Source organism: Callospermophilus lateralis, chromosome 3 (assembly GCF_048772815.1).
Source record: "Callospermophilus lateralis isolate mCalLat2 chromosome 3, mCalLat2.hap1, whole genome shotgun sequence".
Classification (NCBI taxonomy): Eukaryota; Metazoa; Chordata; class Mammalia; order Rodentia; family Sciuridae; genus Callospermophilus; species Callospermophilus lateralis.
In genome coordinates, this window is record NC_135307.1 from 94,626,488 (window position 1) to 94,645,713 (window position 19,226).

Consider the following 19,226-nt stretch of genomic DNA (forward strand, 5'->3'; position numbering starts at 1 on the left):
GATACAGGGTCTCACTAAGTTGCTTAGGGCCTCACTAAGTTGCTGAGGCTGACTTTGAACTTACAATCCTCCTGCTTCAGCCTCCTGAGCGACTGGAATTACAGGCATGTACCAATAGCTGTCAATTTCTTTAGTGTATCTTCTTTAAGTATGTTATTTGTAGTTACCATAGGGCTTACAAAAAACATCTTAAATGATAATAATCTATTTTAAGCTATTAGTAACAACTTCAACAGCATATAAATACTGTACATTTTAAATTCTATACATGCATACTGTTATTGCTTTCACAAATTACATCTTTTCATACCATATATCCATTAATATATTTTTATAGTTATTGTTTATAGTTTTGTCTTATTTTCTATACCAGAATTAAAAGCTATTTATACACCACCATTACAGTGTTACAGTATTCTTTTTCTATAATTTTACCTTTACCAGTGACCTTTAAATTTTCATGTTGCTTGGTTCATCATAAAGAATTCCATTTAGTATTTCTTGTAAGGGATGGATAGTGATAATGAACTCCTTCAGATTTTGGTTATCTCATCTGTCATTATTTTGCCAGATGTAGTACTCTTGAATGGCGAGATTTTTTTCTTTCAGAATATTGAATATATCAATCCACTCATTGTTTTGTGGAAAATATGAGCAATCCATTGATAATCTTAAGTGAGTTCTTTTGTACAGGATGAACATTTCTCCTGCTGCTTTTGAACTCTCTCTGTTTTGATGATTTGGTTATACTATGTCTTGGTGTATACTTCTTTGAATTTCTCATAGTTGAAGTCTATTGAGCTTATTGAGTCCAATGTCTATTTTCTTCTCCAAGTTTGGGACACTTTCAGTCATTATTTCTTTAAATAAGCTTTCTATTCCCTTTCTGTGTTTGAATTTTTGGATTCCTGTCCATCTGATGGTGTCCTATAGTCCATTAGGCATCTTTATCTTTTTTTTTCTTTTTGTACCTGGGTCTGGACAATATTAAATGACTTACCTTCAAGATAACTTATTCACTAATTCTTTCTTCTGTTTGAGAAAACTTGTTGTTGAATACCCTTCAGGAAATTTTTTAGTTCAGTTACATTCTTTAGCTACAAAAATTCTATTTGATTCCTTTTTATATTTTGTTTCTCTTTGCTGGCTTTTCATTTTGTTCATGGTTTGTGTTCCTAAGCTCATACAGCATCTTTTATGATGGTTACTTTGAATTCAGGTACCTCTTTTACTTTGTCAGGTAATTCAGATAACTCTATTTCCCTTTTTAAATTAATTAATTGTGGGTGTTTGGGTGTGTGGGTGTGTGAGTGTGCGCGCTGGGGATTGAGTCCAGAGCCTTACATATGCTAGGCAGGCACTCCACCACTAAGCTACGTCCCCAGCTTCAAATAATCAGCAAGGTTTGTTGTTGCAGCATTGAGGACCAAATCCAAGGCTTCACGCATGCTAGGCAAGCATACTTTTATTTCTTTAGGATCAGCTTCTGTAGATGTTCCTTGTTCCTTTGTTAGAACAATGTTTCCCTGCCTCTTCTTGTGTCTCATAATTTTGTGTTGGGATCCACACACATGAAAAACAGCTACGTCTATCAATCCTTACAGACTATCTTCACATATGGGAATATACTCACCAATCAGACCAGCTAGAGATTCTGGGTGCCTCTGAAACCTTTTAGGGAGGGGAGATAAAACTTCTCTGGGCCTGTGTACTCAATGTCTCAATTAGAGAGGCCAAGTTTTTAGAAGTTTGAACTCTCTTCCTCTTTCTGGTATCTTTTTATGGCACTGCAAGCTCCTTTGTTCTATAGCAGCAAGCCTCTCACTATTGTTCTCAGTAGCCAATGGACTTCCAAGCTATCCTGACTTCCCATCAGCAAGCCAAGTCAGGCAAGAGAGATACCAGGCCATTAGGAGCCCCTCCAAAGAGTCATAATGCTGGATGTAAATTTTGTTCTACCCCTTCCTGAAGGAGAAGTCTCACGTTGTACACTGTCTCCTGGTTGTGCAAAGAATACCTGCAGCAAGCTACTTTGTGCTCTTTGTTCTCATCAGCTCTGATGCATCCCATTATGCCAAGTCCATCGGTGCTCCATATGAGGCAAGACAGAAACCAGTCCCTCAGGCAGTCCTCTGAAAAGTTGGAGCAATGGATGGGATGCATGCTTCCCATCCCATGCATTCTCTTTCACCCTTGAAGGGAGAAGTCATGAGTCAGAGCATTCTCTCCTGATACCAAGCCATGCTGGCTTGAGAGAACTGCCATAAGTAAAGTGGAATTGCTCTTTTTAGCAATTTCAACTTGATAATTCCCAGTTTTATGCTCACCTTGATGACTTTAACTTATTAACTGGATTCCAAAATTCTCATAAAAGTATTTTGGTCCATACAGAATTTTCAAATCAGTGTTTCTGTTGGAGAATGAGGACTGGGACTACTGCTGTTATTGTGGTTGATGTCACTTCTTCATGCATCATTCCCTTCTTCTAAAACTGCTAATGCCTCCCCAATGTCTAGAAAATTAGGCATTTCCACCCTATACATCGTCTCCAATGAACGTTTCCAGATGTCTACAGGTTATTCTCTGCTCCACCCTTACATCTTCTATTGGCTTAATACCATTCTATTACTCCATCTGTTCCTATCAGTCCTTCACTATACTCCAAATGCCCTTTTTAAATTCTTCACTCTTTCATAGTTTACCTAACATGTCAGATCCTATAAGAAATTTTCCCAGTTTGTCTCAACCACAATGATCTCTCTGTACTGAGAAACATTATAATGTTTTGGTTGAACCATCCTTATCTCATTTGGCTTTATGTTATGATTATTTAAACACTATTTTATGAAATTATAAGCCTCCTGAGAGCAAGAACTACTTATGTGACACTGAAAAAGAGTCAATAAGAGCACAGCTGAATCCTTGTACTTTCATGTAGTAGCTGTTCATTGGAATGAATGAGAAGGACAGAGAGAGATTGTCCTTAACTTAATGTTCCAGCTTGGCCTCTCACTCTAATTCTTCCACTAGTCTCTACTTAGCACCTCTTGCTCCAGATGGAAGGTTCAAGAAAAAGTAAATGCTTAAACATAAGCACTATTCAATCTCAAGTTTTGGATACCATTCAGAGTAACCTTAATAGACAACATTCTGTGAAATGTGTAATGAAAAATCAATGATACCTTGCCTTCAGGATCCACCAGGAGAAGATGTTTTGCCTGGCCTCCCTGTAGTCCACTCAGTACATACTGCCCAGGGGATGTCACACTCTCCCGAACCAAAAAGTCCCCATCCTTTACCAAAAGGCTCTCAGCTGCCTTCCTGCTCAGCTTGCCATGGTAGCAGTCTTCATTCCACAGCTGCTGCTTGATGTGTGGCAAAGAATGTGAGCTGGCAGGCTGGGCTGTGGCACCCGGCTGAACAGTTTCTGGTGCCTCTGAAGTCAGAACACATAGAGAGACATCTCAAAGTTATCTCCTCATCCAACTACTAAGCAAACATAACTTGATGGACTACTATGAGCCAGGCAGTGTTGAACACTGTTTCTGGAACAAATGAGGTGTTTTTTTTCTTTTCCAAAACTCCCAATAGGCTCTAATTTAATGGTAGATCCAAACATTGCCTTTGGCTTCTATTACCAGAAAAGGCTTTCCCAGGTACAGGAGTTTTCCTTTCACATGAGAAACAGAACCAATCCATGAGAACTGCTTTTATAACTGTAGAGAGAGGCTCTTTGTGTCCCAAGGGCTGTGTGTTAAAAAGAAAGAGGCTTACGCTGTACCTGGGCTACACATAACTTCCAAAATGTTTCTCAATTCTTTTAAAATAGCAACAGAAACTTTGAATTGTGCCCACTGTTTAACATTTAGCATTTTATTTTTCCTTTTTTATACTAATTTATGAATTACTAATGTGCTTCTAGACATTCTTCTGACCAAAAACTTCAAAGCTTTGCTAAACCTTATAGCATTTATATTAAATGAACTCTCTATTAGTTAGGTCATTCATCTGCCTGGACAAAACAGAGTTGATGAGGTAAAAAAAAGCAAAACATCAATGAGGCATTAGCCTTAAAGCAGCTCCTTAAGGCCCTGCAGAATCAGTATTGTGTAGAGCTGAGAAGACTGGGAATGAGAATGTACATCAGCTAGCTCTTGTTATTATTGATACGCAGAGTGATAATAATTATAGTTTAGTTCCCATTTATCATAATAGACACTGCTAAATCCTTAACACACTTTATGCTTGTTTGCTTTTAAATCAGGCAAAAATAGTGAATCTTTAGAAAGGCTAATTAACTTATAGTCACACTGCTAATATGTTGTAGATCTGGGATTTGAAACCTGACTTCAAAGTCCAGGCTTTTAATCACCTAACTCTAAGGCCCTAGCTTTGGATATGAAATTTTTCCATTTAAAACTGGCCTATCAACTCTACTTCTATAGTGCCCACAAAGGTCTCTAGTAGATAACAATGATATCAGAATGATGCAAAGAATCTCCAGAAGTAACAGCATAAATTCCTATATCTGAATTCAGGTAATAGTTGTATGTTTTCTGGCAAATTTACAAAGAAAATAAACACAAAAAACAGACTCTGTATTTTTAAATATAAAGAATACTTCTCATTTTATTAATATGATGGAGTGTTTACATGTTCTTATGTAAGATGAGAAATTAATTTGACAGATTTTTATAACTCAAATATTAACTATACCATGAAATCACTGGTATAGGACAAATAGCACTCTGTGGACATAATCCAATTTTCTTGTTAATATGTTATAATTTTGTCCCTCCTTAAGAATTTCTTTCTGCATAACAAAAAATGCAGCATTCACATTTTAAAAAATATCTTTAGTCTAAATCTAATGACTGAAAATAATTCTCCTATACAAATAATCAAGTCTTCCTATTGTTGCCAGAAAAAAGCCTGGTGAAATGTGTTTAGATTTGATGAATAATACTTGTGATTGGCCTCAGTGCTGCCTGCTTTCAGGCACAATGGAGAAGTTCTAATGAGTATTTGTGTGTGTTTGTGTAAGTGAGCAAGTGTTTGCATGAATGTGAAGCATGCCTTGGGAGGGTGTGGGGGCACACTCATCTTAGTGGGTGTCTTTTTTTAGTTTATTCTCAGATTTTGGTGAAGAGCTTTTGGACAAGGACAAAACAAAAGAAAAACAGACATTATATCATCTTGAAAAGAGGCAACAGATCTCAGGCCAGCCAGAGGATATAATGTTTTCCTAACACAGTTTCCGAAGCTAGCACCAGGACAAGATATACTGTGCTGGGAAATTTAAGTCACTTGAACATTTGCTGTAAATCTAATTCTGCCAAAAGCAGAATATATGACAGATGTTTTAAAATGTTGTTTTAAATGCTATTTTTTAAATATAGAAAATTAGTCATCTGTAGTTCCATCCCTAAATATAACCATTTTCAATATTGTGGTGCATCATTTGTTATCTTACTACTTTTCTTATGTAAAGTTGACTTTGAGAATGATACTCATAATCTAATATAGTTATTTATATAATTTATAAATGATATTTAATAAATTGCAGAGAAGGTTAGGAAGCAGCAAAGTAGGTCACTCAATATTTAATTGAGACACCCCTCCCCCCAAAAGTGTTACAAATCATAGAAGAATGTAATCCTCTCATCTTGGAGCTCCACTTAGGAACTAAAAACATATTGTTCATTATCAGAACTTCAGGAAAACTCAGGATGGATATGAATATTCACACCCATATCTATCTGATGGGCAAAGCCTCTGAAAGGAAGAATATAGCCTAAGGGAAAAAAAACCTAACTTACAAAATATGGATCAAATAATTGCAAGTAATTCCAATGAAAAAGGAAGAATGTGACATTTAAAGAAATCAATGTGAACTATAAAGATGGCTCACTAATAAATTCAATTTTTCAAGAGCACAAATAAAAGGATTTTTTGTAGCACTGATTATTATATTAGCAAAGAACTGGGAAAACTGAGATGTTTGCCAATAGAGGAATAATTATATAAATTGTTGATGTAGTAATAGACTACTATAGAGAAATGGGAAATAATAAAGGAGATAATGTGCTAATACAGACAAACTTCTAAAATAAGAAGTTAAAATGAGCAAATAGAGAAGGGAGTTGTGTTTTTTTTTTTTTTTTTGAAGACTTTTGTTTCTGGTTTTAAATAATGATTATAATTAGGTTCTATGAAAAGGAATTCAGGAATGCCTTAGTTGAGTGATTCTGATTACAGGCTTTAATTAATGTCAGTCTGTATCTAAGGTCATCCAAAGGCTTGAATGGGGCTGGGAGATTTGCTTCTAGACAGCTTACTCAGCTAGCCCTTGAACATGGCATCATTTCCTTCCTGCACACTATCAAGAGTCCTTTAGTTCCTAGCCATATAGACTTTTGGGCTACTTGAGCATCCTTGTAACATGTCAGCTGGCTCCCCCAAGTTCAGGAAGTTCGAAAAACATAAAAACCAAAATAGCCAGCACTCAACAAAGATACAGAACATTTACATCATCCAAACAGTTACCTCATGTACCTTTGCCATCAAGCCTTCCCTTCACTCCTGGGCTAAGGTAATAATGATCAACTTTCTATTACTGTTTGTATTTCATAGAACTTCATATAAAGGGAATCGTATAGTATGTAGCTTTTGTGTGATGCCTTGTGATGCCTCTTTTAATCAGCATGTTTTTGAAATTTGTTTCAGTTACTATATGTATCAGTAGACAATTCTTTTTTATTGCTAAGTAGTATTTTTCATTATATCACTATACTACCAACATGTTCTTAATGATTATGAATTGAACTTGATCAATTAAAAAAAAGAGAGAGAAGGGAGTTGTAACTTTCATTTATTTTTTAAAGAAAATTGAGCTAGAGAAGTAGATACTTAACTATGCATTAACATTCTGAAAGTAATCAGAAAGAAGTCTTTAACATCTAGAGATTCAGATGAAGTACTGGGGCACAAGAAAGAATCTTTATTCTTTTCATTTTATACTATTCTTTATCATTTTAATTTCTTCTGTGAGCATTTGTATTACTTTTGAATTGTTTTAAAAAACCTGTCTATAGAGTAAAATGTATGTAAAAGTCAGAATAGCCACATAACTAAGGATGTAATCAGAAGAAGGATAACAGCATATGAGAAGAGTATCAGGGCTGGAAAGAATCCTCAATTTTCTGAAGCCTACCCTTTTCTCACTACAACATGTCATGATGACTCCATTTCCTATTAAAGAGAACTGTAAATACAGTGGATTCTGGGTATTTGCACAAGTTATGTTTTATAAAGTAGCCACAAACACTGAAGTAGTGAAAGCAACCATTAACTCCTAAGGGAAGTGCATTACTCTTTAGAGTTTATGTTCCTACAAGCTTCAGGTCACAACATTTTTATCAATCAGTCAATACACAATCTTATTTTATGTGGGTTTCTATTTAAAGACAAGTTGTTTAATATGTATCTTGATTAACACTGAACTCGCTAAAATTCATGCCTGGTTAATGTTTATCTAAAACACATCACAAGCTTTTTTTTTCACAGAATGAGAAATATATTTATAGTATACATAATTGACACATACAGGATATATGAGTAATACTGAAATTTTAAAAAAGATAGACAAGCTACTTAAAAAGTACACCAAATTAGATGCTCATAAAGTTGTTCAACATCACTGCAAATCAGGGAAATTACCACAAAACATGCGATGAGATACCATTATATACTTGTCAGAGTAGCTAAAATTATAATTATCGACTCTCATACACTACAAGGATATGGGATACTATCCCCTTTGAAAACTTGGATTATCACTCTATTTTAATTTACATGTATTTTATCAACCAAGATCAGACTCCTGACTAAACTTTAGGCAAGTTACTTCTTTTTTTTTAATTTGTTCTTTTTAGCTATATTTGATAGTAGAAGGTGTCTTTAAAAAAAAAAAAGAACACTTTTAATCATAAATGGACACAATACCTTTGTTTTATTTGTTTATTTTTTTAATGTGGTCCTGAGGATTGAACCCAGTACCTCACATGTGCTAGGCAAGTGCACTACCACTGAACCACAACCCCAGTCTCTAGAACATGCTTTGATATATCACATATACATGGAGTATAACTACCCATTCTTTTGGTTATACATGATGTGGAGTTACCCTGGTCAAATCATAAATTTTTTGCACTTATAAACACTATACAGTTCTTCAGTACTATGCTTGGGGAACATTTTAAACAATGAAATTACCAAGAAATAGCACAAATGTGCAAAACATGACACTAAATACACCACAAAAGAACACTTGTTTACAGTATGAGAAGTGAACAAGAAGGAAGAGCTTTTCTTTATCTTACCTTATCTGGGAATGTGGCATTTATATGACTCATTTTTTTGTTGCTCTGTGCACATCTGTTAATGACTATGAAAGTACTCAGATCACTAATTTTGGGATAACCATGAAATTTTAGCAGATAAGCTAATTCTCAAGTTTGTAAGTAATGAAAACATATAAATAATGAAAATTGACCATATATGGCTTGTTAGTATGGATTCCTGGGCACGTAAAAAATGTGCAATGGGAATTTATTTGATGAAGATTATAAAATTGGAATTTATCTGCATAATTGAGAAGAAAAATATATTTACTTACAAAAATTGTCTGAAAATTTGGCAAACATGTCAACAAAAAAGGTTAAGCATAAGCAAAAGGTTGAGTGAGTACTCAAAGAAAATTATTTATAAAGAAAGAATTACATGTCTATTAAGACATATTACAAAGACATAGCAATTAGCACATGGCAAATCATATACTGATATAAAACAGATAAGTGACCCAATGGAAAAAGTGCAATGAAAAGCCCATAAATCGATTTATATAGATAAGCAGAGCCTAGCATGGAGGAAAAGAAGAGATTATATAATCAACAGTGTTTGAAAAACTGATTAAACTGGATAAAATTAAGTTATACCCTCTATCTGACATAATTATATAGGGTTAAGTAGAATAAATGTTTTATTATGGAAATAAAACTGTAAAGTCTCTAGAAGAAAATGTAGTAGAAGCTGGATAAAGATGAGAAAATTTAATCCAAAGAGAGCAAAAGGAAGACATAATAAAGATAAAAATAGAAATCAATGAAATAGAAAACAAAAAAAGAGAAAATTAAACCAAAACCTGGGTACTTTGAAAATATCAATAAGTTAATTAACCTAAAAGAAGGCTTATCAAGTAAAAAGGGAGAAAATTGCCAATAATGGGAATGAGAGAAAGGATATTACTACATGTCCTTTAGGTAATAAAAGGACAATAAAGGAATATTATGTAAAACTTCACATGGTAAGGACTCTAATCAAATAAAGTAGAATCCTACTAAGTTTTTGAGTAAATCACATTGCCAAAGAAATCACAATGCCTCATATATGTCTCTATCAACAGAAAACATATTTATTTATGTTCCGGTTTAAGCATTTGCTCCTGGTAGCAATTTGACAGCAAACTGATACAGGCTGCAAAAGTGGTAGAGCCTCCAGGAAAAGCACATTCTCCAACACTTACTTTAGGTGTACATGTAGAAGATAATAGCAGGGTCAACGAAAAGGGCATAGTCTAGATCCATGATAACAAAGTCCTCTCAAATAGCTGAGCCAGGGTCCAAGCAAACCACATTCTCCACTTCTAGTTCAAGGATCTTCCACTGCTGGCAGGATTTGGAAGTTGCAATGACGTGCTGCTGCAATCTTCCCTTTGCAAATGTGTGTTTCTAGTACAGTTATCTTATCCCCTTTCCACTATTAAGTTTGGGTGTGAAGGAGGGCAGATAACTTGGCAGATAACAGGGATACCTATCCAATCTTGGATGCTATAAATGGATGGGTATTTGTGGATCTCCCTTGGGAAGAGGGCACATATGTTATATGAGAAAATAAAAGTTCATATTTGAGAGGCAGAAAAATACCATAGCAGAGACAATTACCTGTCTAACAATGTCTATCTTCCCTTTCATTACATTATAGAACTCCAAAATTTTGGCTAGGTACCCAGCTAGGGTAACTCTTCTAGCTTCCCCTTGCAGATAGGTATAACAACAAGTTCTACCAGTGAGAATGAATAATATCCACCACTTCTGGGTCATATTCTTCAAAAGAATATACAGCACTCTTCTTGCCTGTCTCTCTTTCACTGGCTGAATACAAATGTGAGAATCCAAACAACCATCTTAGACCAGAGATGGAAGCTAGATGTCAAGAACAGCAATGCAAACTTATACCAGCCCTATATCCCAGTCTTTGAACCAATGGGTAAAAGAAATAAAATGTTGGTCTTTTTTACATGAGCATTTTGAGGCATTTCCTGCTTATGGCACTTAAACTGAAATTAATAATATGGAGACAGAAAATCAGTTCAAGAATGAAAGATGCCCTTCTGCCATGATCAGTAAAAATAAACATGTGTCAGAACTTTTTTTATATTGATAGTGTGACAGGATGAGTTGAAGAGTCCTGAGAGCATGCATGGACAATAACAGGTTCATAACTATGGATTTTTGTTTTGTTTTTAGTTCTTCATAGATCAGTAAGTTTTTGTCTGGATAAAAGAGGCTAAATATGCCTAAAATAGCTAACGAGTATTTTAGGGAAGAAGGAAGGAAACAGGAAGAAATATTATGGAGGAAAGATTAAAGATTCATTTACAACATTTTATAGAAAAATATGCATGAAGTTACCTCATCCCAAGTTCTCCTAAAATTTTCTTAAATCAACTTTATTGATGCTTTTGGAGTTGGATTTAATTTTTTTGGAGGGAGTCACAGAAGGCTGAAAATTACCTCAAGAGAGCAACAAGAAGCCCAGGAGGTCATGGTATATTACATTCTAATAGGAAACAAAGAACAAGAAAGTACTGGAGGTCTAAATTATTAAATATGCTGCCACTAAATTAGGGAGAGTTAAGAAAAGGTGAAAAAGAAGCTCTTCAGGGAAAATATACCTTGACATTGCAATTTCAGACAAGGAAGGCCTTATTTATTTTCAACTATTGGTAGAAATTTTGTTTTGAATTATTTTTGCCTTTTCATATTACTTAATTACCTATGACACAAAAAATTTCTTTGCTTAGATTGTAAGTATTTTTAATACCAAAGACTCAATTATAAAGAAAGTAGAGTTTTGAATCAAAAAATACCCCAGATCACCTAATTTGGACAACTCACTAAATAAGTTTTCTGATATGTTGTGTCTCTATCAAACGGACACTCCTCATAAAGCTACTTTTAAAACCAACTCTATAACAAATATTATCTTATCCACCCAAGACATTATATGTGGGACAATCAAGTGAACTTACTGTAGAAATATAAATTCATTTCACTTCCCATCATCCATCTTACAAGATGCCCTCTGTGGTGGACAGAGATACACTGCCTAGATTCTCCTTCAAGGAAGAACCAATTGCGGCCATGTTGAAGTAAGCTACCAGCTAACCAGCCCTCCAGGGTCCGTCTCAGCAGCCCCAAGGCTTATCTTCCTTAGAGTGGTACACATCCAGACTGAGATACATGGGGGTTATAAAGTCCCAGCCATTTAGGCTCAATGTAGGACAATTCTGACAAAACACACAGGCTCTCTGTGGGGCTGGCCAAGGCTTTATTAGGCCTGTACTTCTATAGTTCTACTTTCCCCTCTGCCCAGTTTCTCCTTCTCCTCTTTGCTTTCTGATATTGATCCCCATAAAAACCTTGCATGCCAAGTACCATCTTAGTGTCTGCTTCCAGAGAACCCTACTTGGTTGGGTTGGATGCCAAAAGTGATCTGAGAAAGTGTGCAAAAAGACAAACTGCTTGCCACCTGGCTGGCAATAAGAACTCTTTGTCTAGAGAGTTAAGGTAGTCTATTGAAGTTCAGGCTCAACAAAATCTCCTTTTAAATTTTTTCTTGCCATTGCAGCCACACTAGCTGGAAATTTGCTTTTGGCAGTTCTGGAGATACTTCCTGGGCTAGTGAAAGGACTTTCTCAGGGACTGGTTCTCTAGTTTTGGAGCAAACCAAATTTGACATCAAGCCAATCTCTAAAACCAACAAGCTTGAATATTTTATGAAAACATTTTTGTTTATTTATTTTTTAGTTGATTGTAGGTGTCTGGTTTATTTTGCTTTTATTTATGTTCTTATTTATGCATTTGCTCCTGGTAGCAATTTATCAGCAAACTGATATTTGTCTTATTACATTTTTACCTACAGTATATGGTTGAAGAAAGGAGCGAGCTCATTTTAGTGCTATAGAGATGACTTATCAAGGATTTTTAAAAATAATATAAATGACATCACTAAACAGACCATAAATGGTATCCATTGTACCTCATGCAAATAAACAAATTCAAAATTCTAGTTTTGACAATCCTTCCTTCAGTAAAAACACATTACAGAAACCAAAAAATGAGAATAATTTCAAAGTATTTGAAAGAATATTCAAAACTAATGTACCCAAAACTTGAAACCCAAAATTTTTCCATAAAGTTCTAATCTATTATTAACCATGGGGAGGAACTTAAGAAAAAATCTTTACAACCCCCTAAAAATGAAGTCAAGGAAATAGTCTTCCTTAAAAACAAGAGACAGTATAATGAGTTAGATAATGTCCCCAAAAAATAATTTCAAATTCTAATCCTGGATGCCTATTAATGTGACCTAATTTAGCAAATGGGTCTTTGAAAATATCATTAAATCCAGGATATTAAGATGAGCTGATCATATTTCACACAATCATCTCATTTCACTCTAAATCTAGTGATTGTTGTCTACAAGAAAGGAAAGATCTGAAATAGAGACACAGGGGAAGACCATGTGAAGACCAAAGCAAAATTAGAATGGAGTGCGCCCAAGCCAAGGAACACCAAGAATTGCCAGCAGCCAACTGGCACAGGGGTAGAGGGGCTAACCACCTTCCTTTTAATTTTCAGAGCTTGTCTAAAGATCTTTCCTGTGGCCTAGTTGAAATAGTGAAAAGCATAATTCCCTTCAAAATCAGATTCATTAGCAGCAGTCACTCTCCAAAACAGAATGGGACTAGATTTGTTAACTGCTGGGAAAGGGAGATTATGTCTCTTACTGGAAGAAGGATGTGGCTTTTATGCAAATCAATCTGAGATAGTTATGGGTGCAGCAAAGAAATTAACATACCAAGCCTCCAAAATTTGAAAGTAAAGTCACAGTCAAAGTCATAGCCATAGTCAAAATTGTAGAACTGGATGTCTTGGTTACTATCCTTGGCAGGACCCCTTTTAATACTCCTTTTGATTTTGTTATTTGGACCCTGCCTATTAAACCTACCTAATAAGACTTCTCTCTTCTCACTGAAAGGCAATCAAACTCCAGCTGGTACTACAACAAGGCTACAAACTGATCCCACAAATGGACCCAGGCATTCCGCTGTCTCCTCTTGACCATACAGGGCAAGAGTTCTGTGAATCTCAAATAGAGAGGAACAACAGTCCACTGTCAGCCGGAAGCAGCTGTAAGAAGATGTCAGCTTCTCAGCCACCCAAAAAGAATTTTGAGATCATATCTCTGAGGGGAAAATGTTAAGCCAAAATGTTAAGCAGGAGTTCGGGAACACTAAGATGGCAGAGGCAGGGTATAAGAAAAATGCCACTGGAGGACAAGACAGGGAGATGAGTCCCATTACCATGGCAATTCCCTCCACAGGTTCAGTATTCTAAAATAACCAATGGGGATAAAGTAGACAGTATTCTAAAGTAACCAATGGGAGGAAAATTGGACAGCATTCTAATCAGGTAAAATAGGGTAACCAATGGGAGTAAACGGGGCAAGGTCTTTTTCAGATCCATATATGGAAGAGAACACTTCAAAGCTCAGCATACAAGACCTGAATTCTGGGCTCCACAACTGTGAGAGAAGAGTTCTGTTGTTTTCAGATACACGGTTTGTAATTCATTAGCATGGCCCCCAGGAAACCAAACAGACAATGAGTAGATACTTACTTCCATAGTGCCATGAGCTGTCCAGTGGCTGAAATGGGTTTTGATTCTGAGCAGAGCTGAATGTACTTTGAAGAGCCTGCGTATTGATGTAGCAAGGGTCATCAAAAAGATCCATTCGACATGTATGCTTCATTAACGAGGCATCTCGCTGACAGTGCACCCCTTTCTCCTGGGCATTACCTATAGTGATTGGCAGTGATCAATTCATTATATTTTTTGTAACAGTAAATCAAGTTTAAGTAGAGAAATGACAGGAAGCTATTAAGTCATGCCTACTCTAAACAAAAACTGAACACTGATTTTTAGGGTCTCACTCATAAAATCAAGCCATGCACCAATCTTCAAGGAAAAGACACTTTTTCTCTGGCCTTTCTTTCCTTCTCTGCCTTGTCCCTCAGCTGACCCATTATCCCCAAAGCAGATCAAAGATAAGCAAAAAGATTCTGAAGAGGAATGTCTGGAGAAAAAACAAGAGGGGTGGGGTTGCAATTGTCTCAGCAAACAGTTCCAATCCATGGCTTGGCTTGTAGTAGTAGCATAGCAATCAGGAAAACACACATATTATATAAAATCTGAATATCTATTTGTTAAACTCCTTTTCAAAAGCTTCATTACTTAATTCAAAATTCTTACTTCTTGTGAACTAAGTATATTTTTAAAATAATAAATGAATTAATAAATTAAAATTCTTAAGTATGGGAAGTTTGGTATTGGTTTTACTCTCAAAGTTTTCTCTTGCCAACCTCAGCCTTGCACCAATTGCAATATTTCCTTCTGTTATTCAATGGATAGGACTCTACCCTCAGGTTATCTCCTTCCCTCTTAAGCTGTTCTCTTCCCATCCACTCTATTTTATACATAGTGCCTACAATTATGTTTTAAACTGCAAATCTGGTCATATTTCTCAGTTTAAAAACCTTCTGATTGTTCCCACACTCTTTGACAAGCCGCAAGCCCTGTTTTATTGTACTTGGCTCCCCTTCCTCCTTTCTCCTTCCAGATCTCTGCTTGGGGTCACACTGACCTTGCAGTATGGTCTCCATAGTAAGGCCCCTCTTCTCTGATTGACATGCTCTTCTCTCCCCTTATCCATCACTCTTGCCCTTCAGATGTCAGTTTAAACTCCTTTCTTCAGGAAAGCCTTCACTGACCCTTCAAACTAGATTGGATCTCTTCTTTCCTAGTATTTTGTGCTTAACCACTGAAGCCCATACCACAAGAACAATTCATTTTTTATTTGTAATTAATTGTTGGAGTTCTGCACACATCTCAACCATATGCTCTATGAAAACAAGGATGAGGTGTGCTTTGTTCACAGCTGTCACCCTGCACATACCTGGCATATAATACTGAATTCATGGACATTAGCACTACCTGATGGCATGAAGTACTCTGTGGCATCCAGATAGTTCTTTACGAAGATTGCCAGGATAGAGTATTTTGCTTTTCTGTTTAAACAAGTATACTTAAGTCTTAGCTAAATGTACTATTCCATGAGGTGCACATGAAGTAGTGACCTTCCATTGCTTTGCCATAAAACAGCATTAATCCTTTATTGCTTCAGTCATTGAACTCCTGTGAGGACCTGTAGTGACACCCTTTCCTCCACAGAAAATCTTAACTAAGCTTCTTCAGAAATCTTCACCATAATTGGTTTTAAGACTAAAATGAGCTCGCTCCTTTCTTCAACCATATACTGTAGGTAAAAAGAGCCTCTACAAAAGTTCAATGTAGGTAAATTTCATATTTTCCTGTTGCTCTATTTTAGTGACCTGGAAGAAATCAGCACTGCAGGTGCTGAACACCCCTTTACTAGTTTTTCACAAACACATATCCAATATAGTAGTTTGTAAAAGTGTGCTTGTAAATGCAAAATATGATAATAAAAAGACAAATCCTTTAACAAGGGCTCTGGCCATGAGCTGGAGCTTCACAGAGATGTCTACATTTCTAAGATAAAATAAGTTACCAATTGGGCTCCATAGTAACAGCTGGCAGGGGGAGGAAAGAAAGGGGAGAAGTAGCTCTCCTCTTCTCAGGTGTTGTCCTTGAAGGGTTAACTTGCCCAAAACAGTGAAAGAAAAAGCTGCTTTTATGAGAACTTCTGAGCCCCTCCCCTTACATGCTGGGCATAAAGTTCTAAAACTACCTGAACTTGGGATTCAGGGGATTAATTGATTACAGTGAAAGCTGTACACTCTGAACCTGGCTGCAGCCAAATAATATTTTCTGCTATCTTCAGTGCCTTGTCTCATCTGTGCCCTACAACAAATCTAACGCATAGTGGTGAGTTAATTTAACACCTCCTGGTGAGTTAAGTGCTATGATTCTGTTAACTGACAGTATAGAAATTTAAGAGTACATCAAGTAGGGGAAGATCAGCCAGATTACATTCTTACTGCCTGCTCCTCCTTTACTCCTTTTCTGTTTGTCAGCTGTTTCATGCTATCTGGTCAAGTGGTATACTTCATAGTAGGATTTCCTGAGAGAGGAGTGGGGTTTCTGCAGGGAGAGAGGTCAACAGAGTACCTCTTTTGTTTGTATATTTTGCAACATATTACAGTTTCCATTTGCTTGGTTAAGAGGATTTATGAGTTGTATTATCTACTTTAAACTAAATTTACTTTCACAAATGAAAAGTGACTAAAAGATCACTGCAAAGAAATCAAGGATTGAAGATCATTCTTTGACTCTTAGTACAAACTTCTTCTTGGTTGCATTATGAGCTTATGAATAATAACAATATAATCAGGTGAGACTTTGGCCCCCAAAAGTTAAAATTACCAAGATTTAAAATGAAGATCTACATCTATTTTCTTTATCAGTAAATGCTCTAAATGCATACTGGGTCTCAAAATGTTATCTAACGATAGCATCTGGTTGTTCTGATTAGCAAGACTGTTAAAAAACTGTTTACCATAAATTCCAACTTCAAAGTATTCTATGTGTATTTTATAATGTCTGCATAGTACGCTGGCATATGTATTTATAATAAATGATTGAATAATCATTTGTTTAGGAGTTGCTGCTCATAAAAATTTATTGAAATTAGAATATGACCAAATATTCTAAATTCATATGAACCTGTTTCACACCCCTGTGGTACCTCTTACTGTGTGGCCTGGAGCAAGCTAAGTAACCCCACCCCATACCCCACACCCGCCAAGATTCAGTTTTCATATCTTTAAACTAGAGTCATGAGGATTAAAGGAACTAATGTTAGTGAGACACTGAACATAGACTTTGCCTTTTGGTAGGCAATCAATAAATAGTTATCATAGTACTCAGCTGTTTATTTATTCATAGATGCTAAGCCCCGATACATGATATTTATCTCTTACTGCAATAACCTTCCCCATTCTTTAACTCCTGTTTGTCCTGTACAACTCTGCCCTGAAACTATTTAAAACCTGAAACTTCAGAAAGCTTTCTCCTGAGTTCTTCCTTCCTTTAAATTGGGTTAGATGCCATTCCATAATATATTTTATCTGTTAACTTGTCTATCTTTCCCCTCCAGGTCACAAATTCCTTGAGTCCTAAAGAAGAAAGACTAGAACAATTTTTTTTAAGTAGGTCTTGCATCTTCACTACCTGTTTATTACTCAGAAGAAAAATAGCTAAATGAACAAATGACTGAATGTCTATTCTGTTTTCCTATCTTAGCATATTTTACTCCATCATGTTCTGAGGATCTTGAATCAACCTTTAACACATCTGCTTCTTCCCAAAGCATTAGCCTGAGTTGACCACGTCAAATTTACCATTCAGAAGGATTACACAGAAGCCTTGATGTCTGTATACAGTCTCTCCTGAAAACTACCATTGCTTTTTTTTTTAAATGCAACAACATACTGAAGTTGGCAATGTTGTCTTAAATTTTTAAAAAAGGCACCCCACCCAGTACCCAAATTTAATATCATTCTAGGCTAAAGTATGTGGTTGATGAGAGCTTAGTCACATATGCCAGCCATTATGCATTCCAAAAGTTCTCTGTGCCAAATATTACTCTGAAAACCTATCCAACCTGCCTAAGAGAAGATTTGTGGCAGAAAATAAATATATACACCATATATGTACTGTAACAAAATTTTCAAGTGTAAGCCCTTAAGGTTTATGGAACTTTAACACCATTTTGATTTAGAATATCAACATTTCCATTTAACTTGAAGGTTAATACTTGAAGGTTATTATACTTTGCTAATTATTTTTTTCCATGCAGAAAAAAATTTAGTGCTAAGGATAGCACTAAATTTTGTGTTTAGAACAAATACAATTAAATCCTTCAATAACCTATTGCAATATTTATAATACTCCCAAAATTCAAGTTTTAAGTCAATATTTGAATAAATAAATGTCTTGGGAGGAAAAATCCAAACCTTATTAAAAATATTTATATAGGTGTCTCTCAAATGCTTACATATGCAGCTCTGGAAAATGCCATAAAAACTATATATTTGCTGTTCTGGCAACTGGTTAATTTGCTCGTTGGTCAAGAATTTCAGATCACTTTTTAAACACATGCCCAGGAGGTGATATAAACCTGAAATATGAACCTGACTTATGGTTATCTAGGGATGAAAGGACATTACAGTAGGAAAATCCCTTTTGCCACAATAGAAGGGATCTTTCTTCTAGCCTCTGGAGCATGGGTTGAATTCCTCTATCCCACCAGGATTTTAGTGGCCAAGACTGGTTTTTTTGTTTGTTTGTTTTTTGGTACCAGTGATTGATCCTAGCGGCACTTACCACTGAGCCATATCCCCAGCCCATTTTGTTTTGTTTTGCTTTGCTTTTGGTTTTGAAACAGGGTCTTGTTGCTCAGGGACTCACTAAATTGCTGAGGCTGGTCTCAAATTTGTAATCCTCTTCCTCAGCCTCCCAAATTGTTGTGATTACAGGTGTGTCACTGCACCCAGCTAGTGGCTAAGATTTGGTAAGATGGCTTTCTAATATTATGATTCCTCATCAAAAACATTGTTGTAGTTCAGGGACTAATCGTGGAAGAATATATCTAGTGGAGGACTTTTTTCAATTACAAACACCATCTCTCATTTCCCCAAGACTCTGCAATGTTCTCAGTTAATCATTACCATAGAGCCACCATGATGAAAGGCAGTAACAGAATTTTAACTGTATTTTTCATAATGAAATAGACATTTATGCTCCAGTTTAAGCAAACCAGAATAGTATCATGTAGTGTAA

The 19,226-nt window shown here is 35.9% G+C and overlaps 1 protein-coding gene across 1 annotated transcript in view; it reads right to left on the bottom strand.

The window, feature by feature from the left end:
- Nucleotides 1-19,226, bottom strand: part of Shc4 (SHC adaptor protein 4) — a 137,593-nt gene that overhangs the window by 6,961 nt on the left and 111,406 nt on the right. The window contains exons 10-11 of the mRNA XM_076848556.2: nt 14,025-14,204; nt 3,183-3,436 (exon numbers count right to left, since the gene is read on the bottom strand). Coding sequence (XP_076704671.2) covers nt 3,183-3,436; nt 14,025-14,204 — 434 coding nt within the window. The remainder of the gene's footprint in view (nt 1-3,182; nt 3,437-14,024; nt 14,205-19,226) is intronic.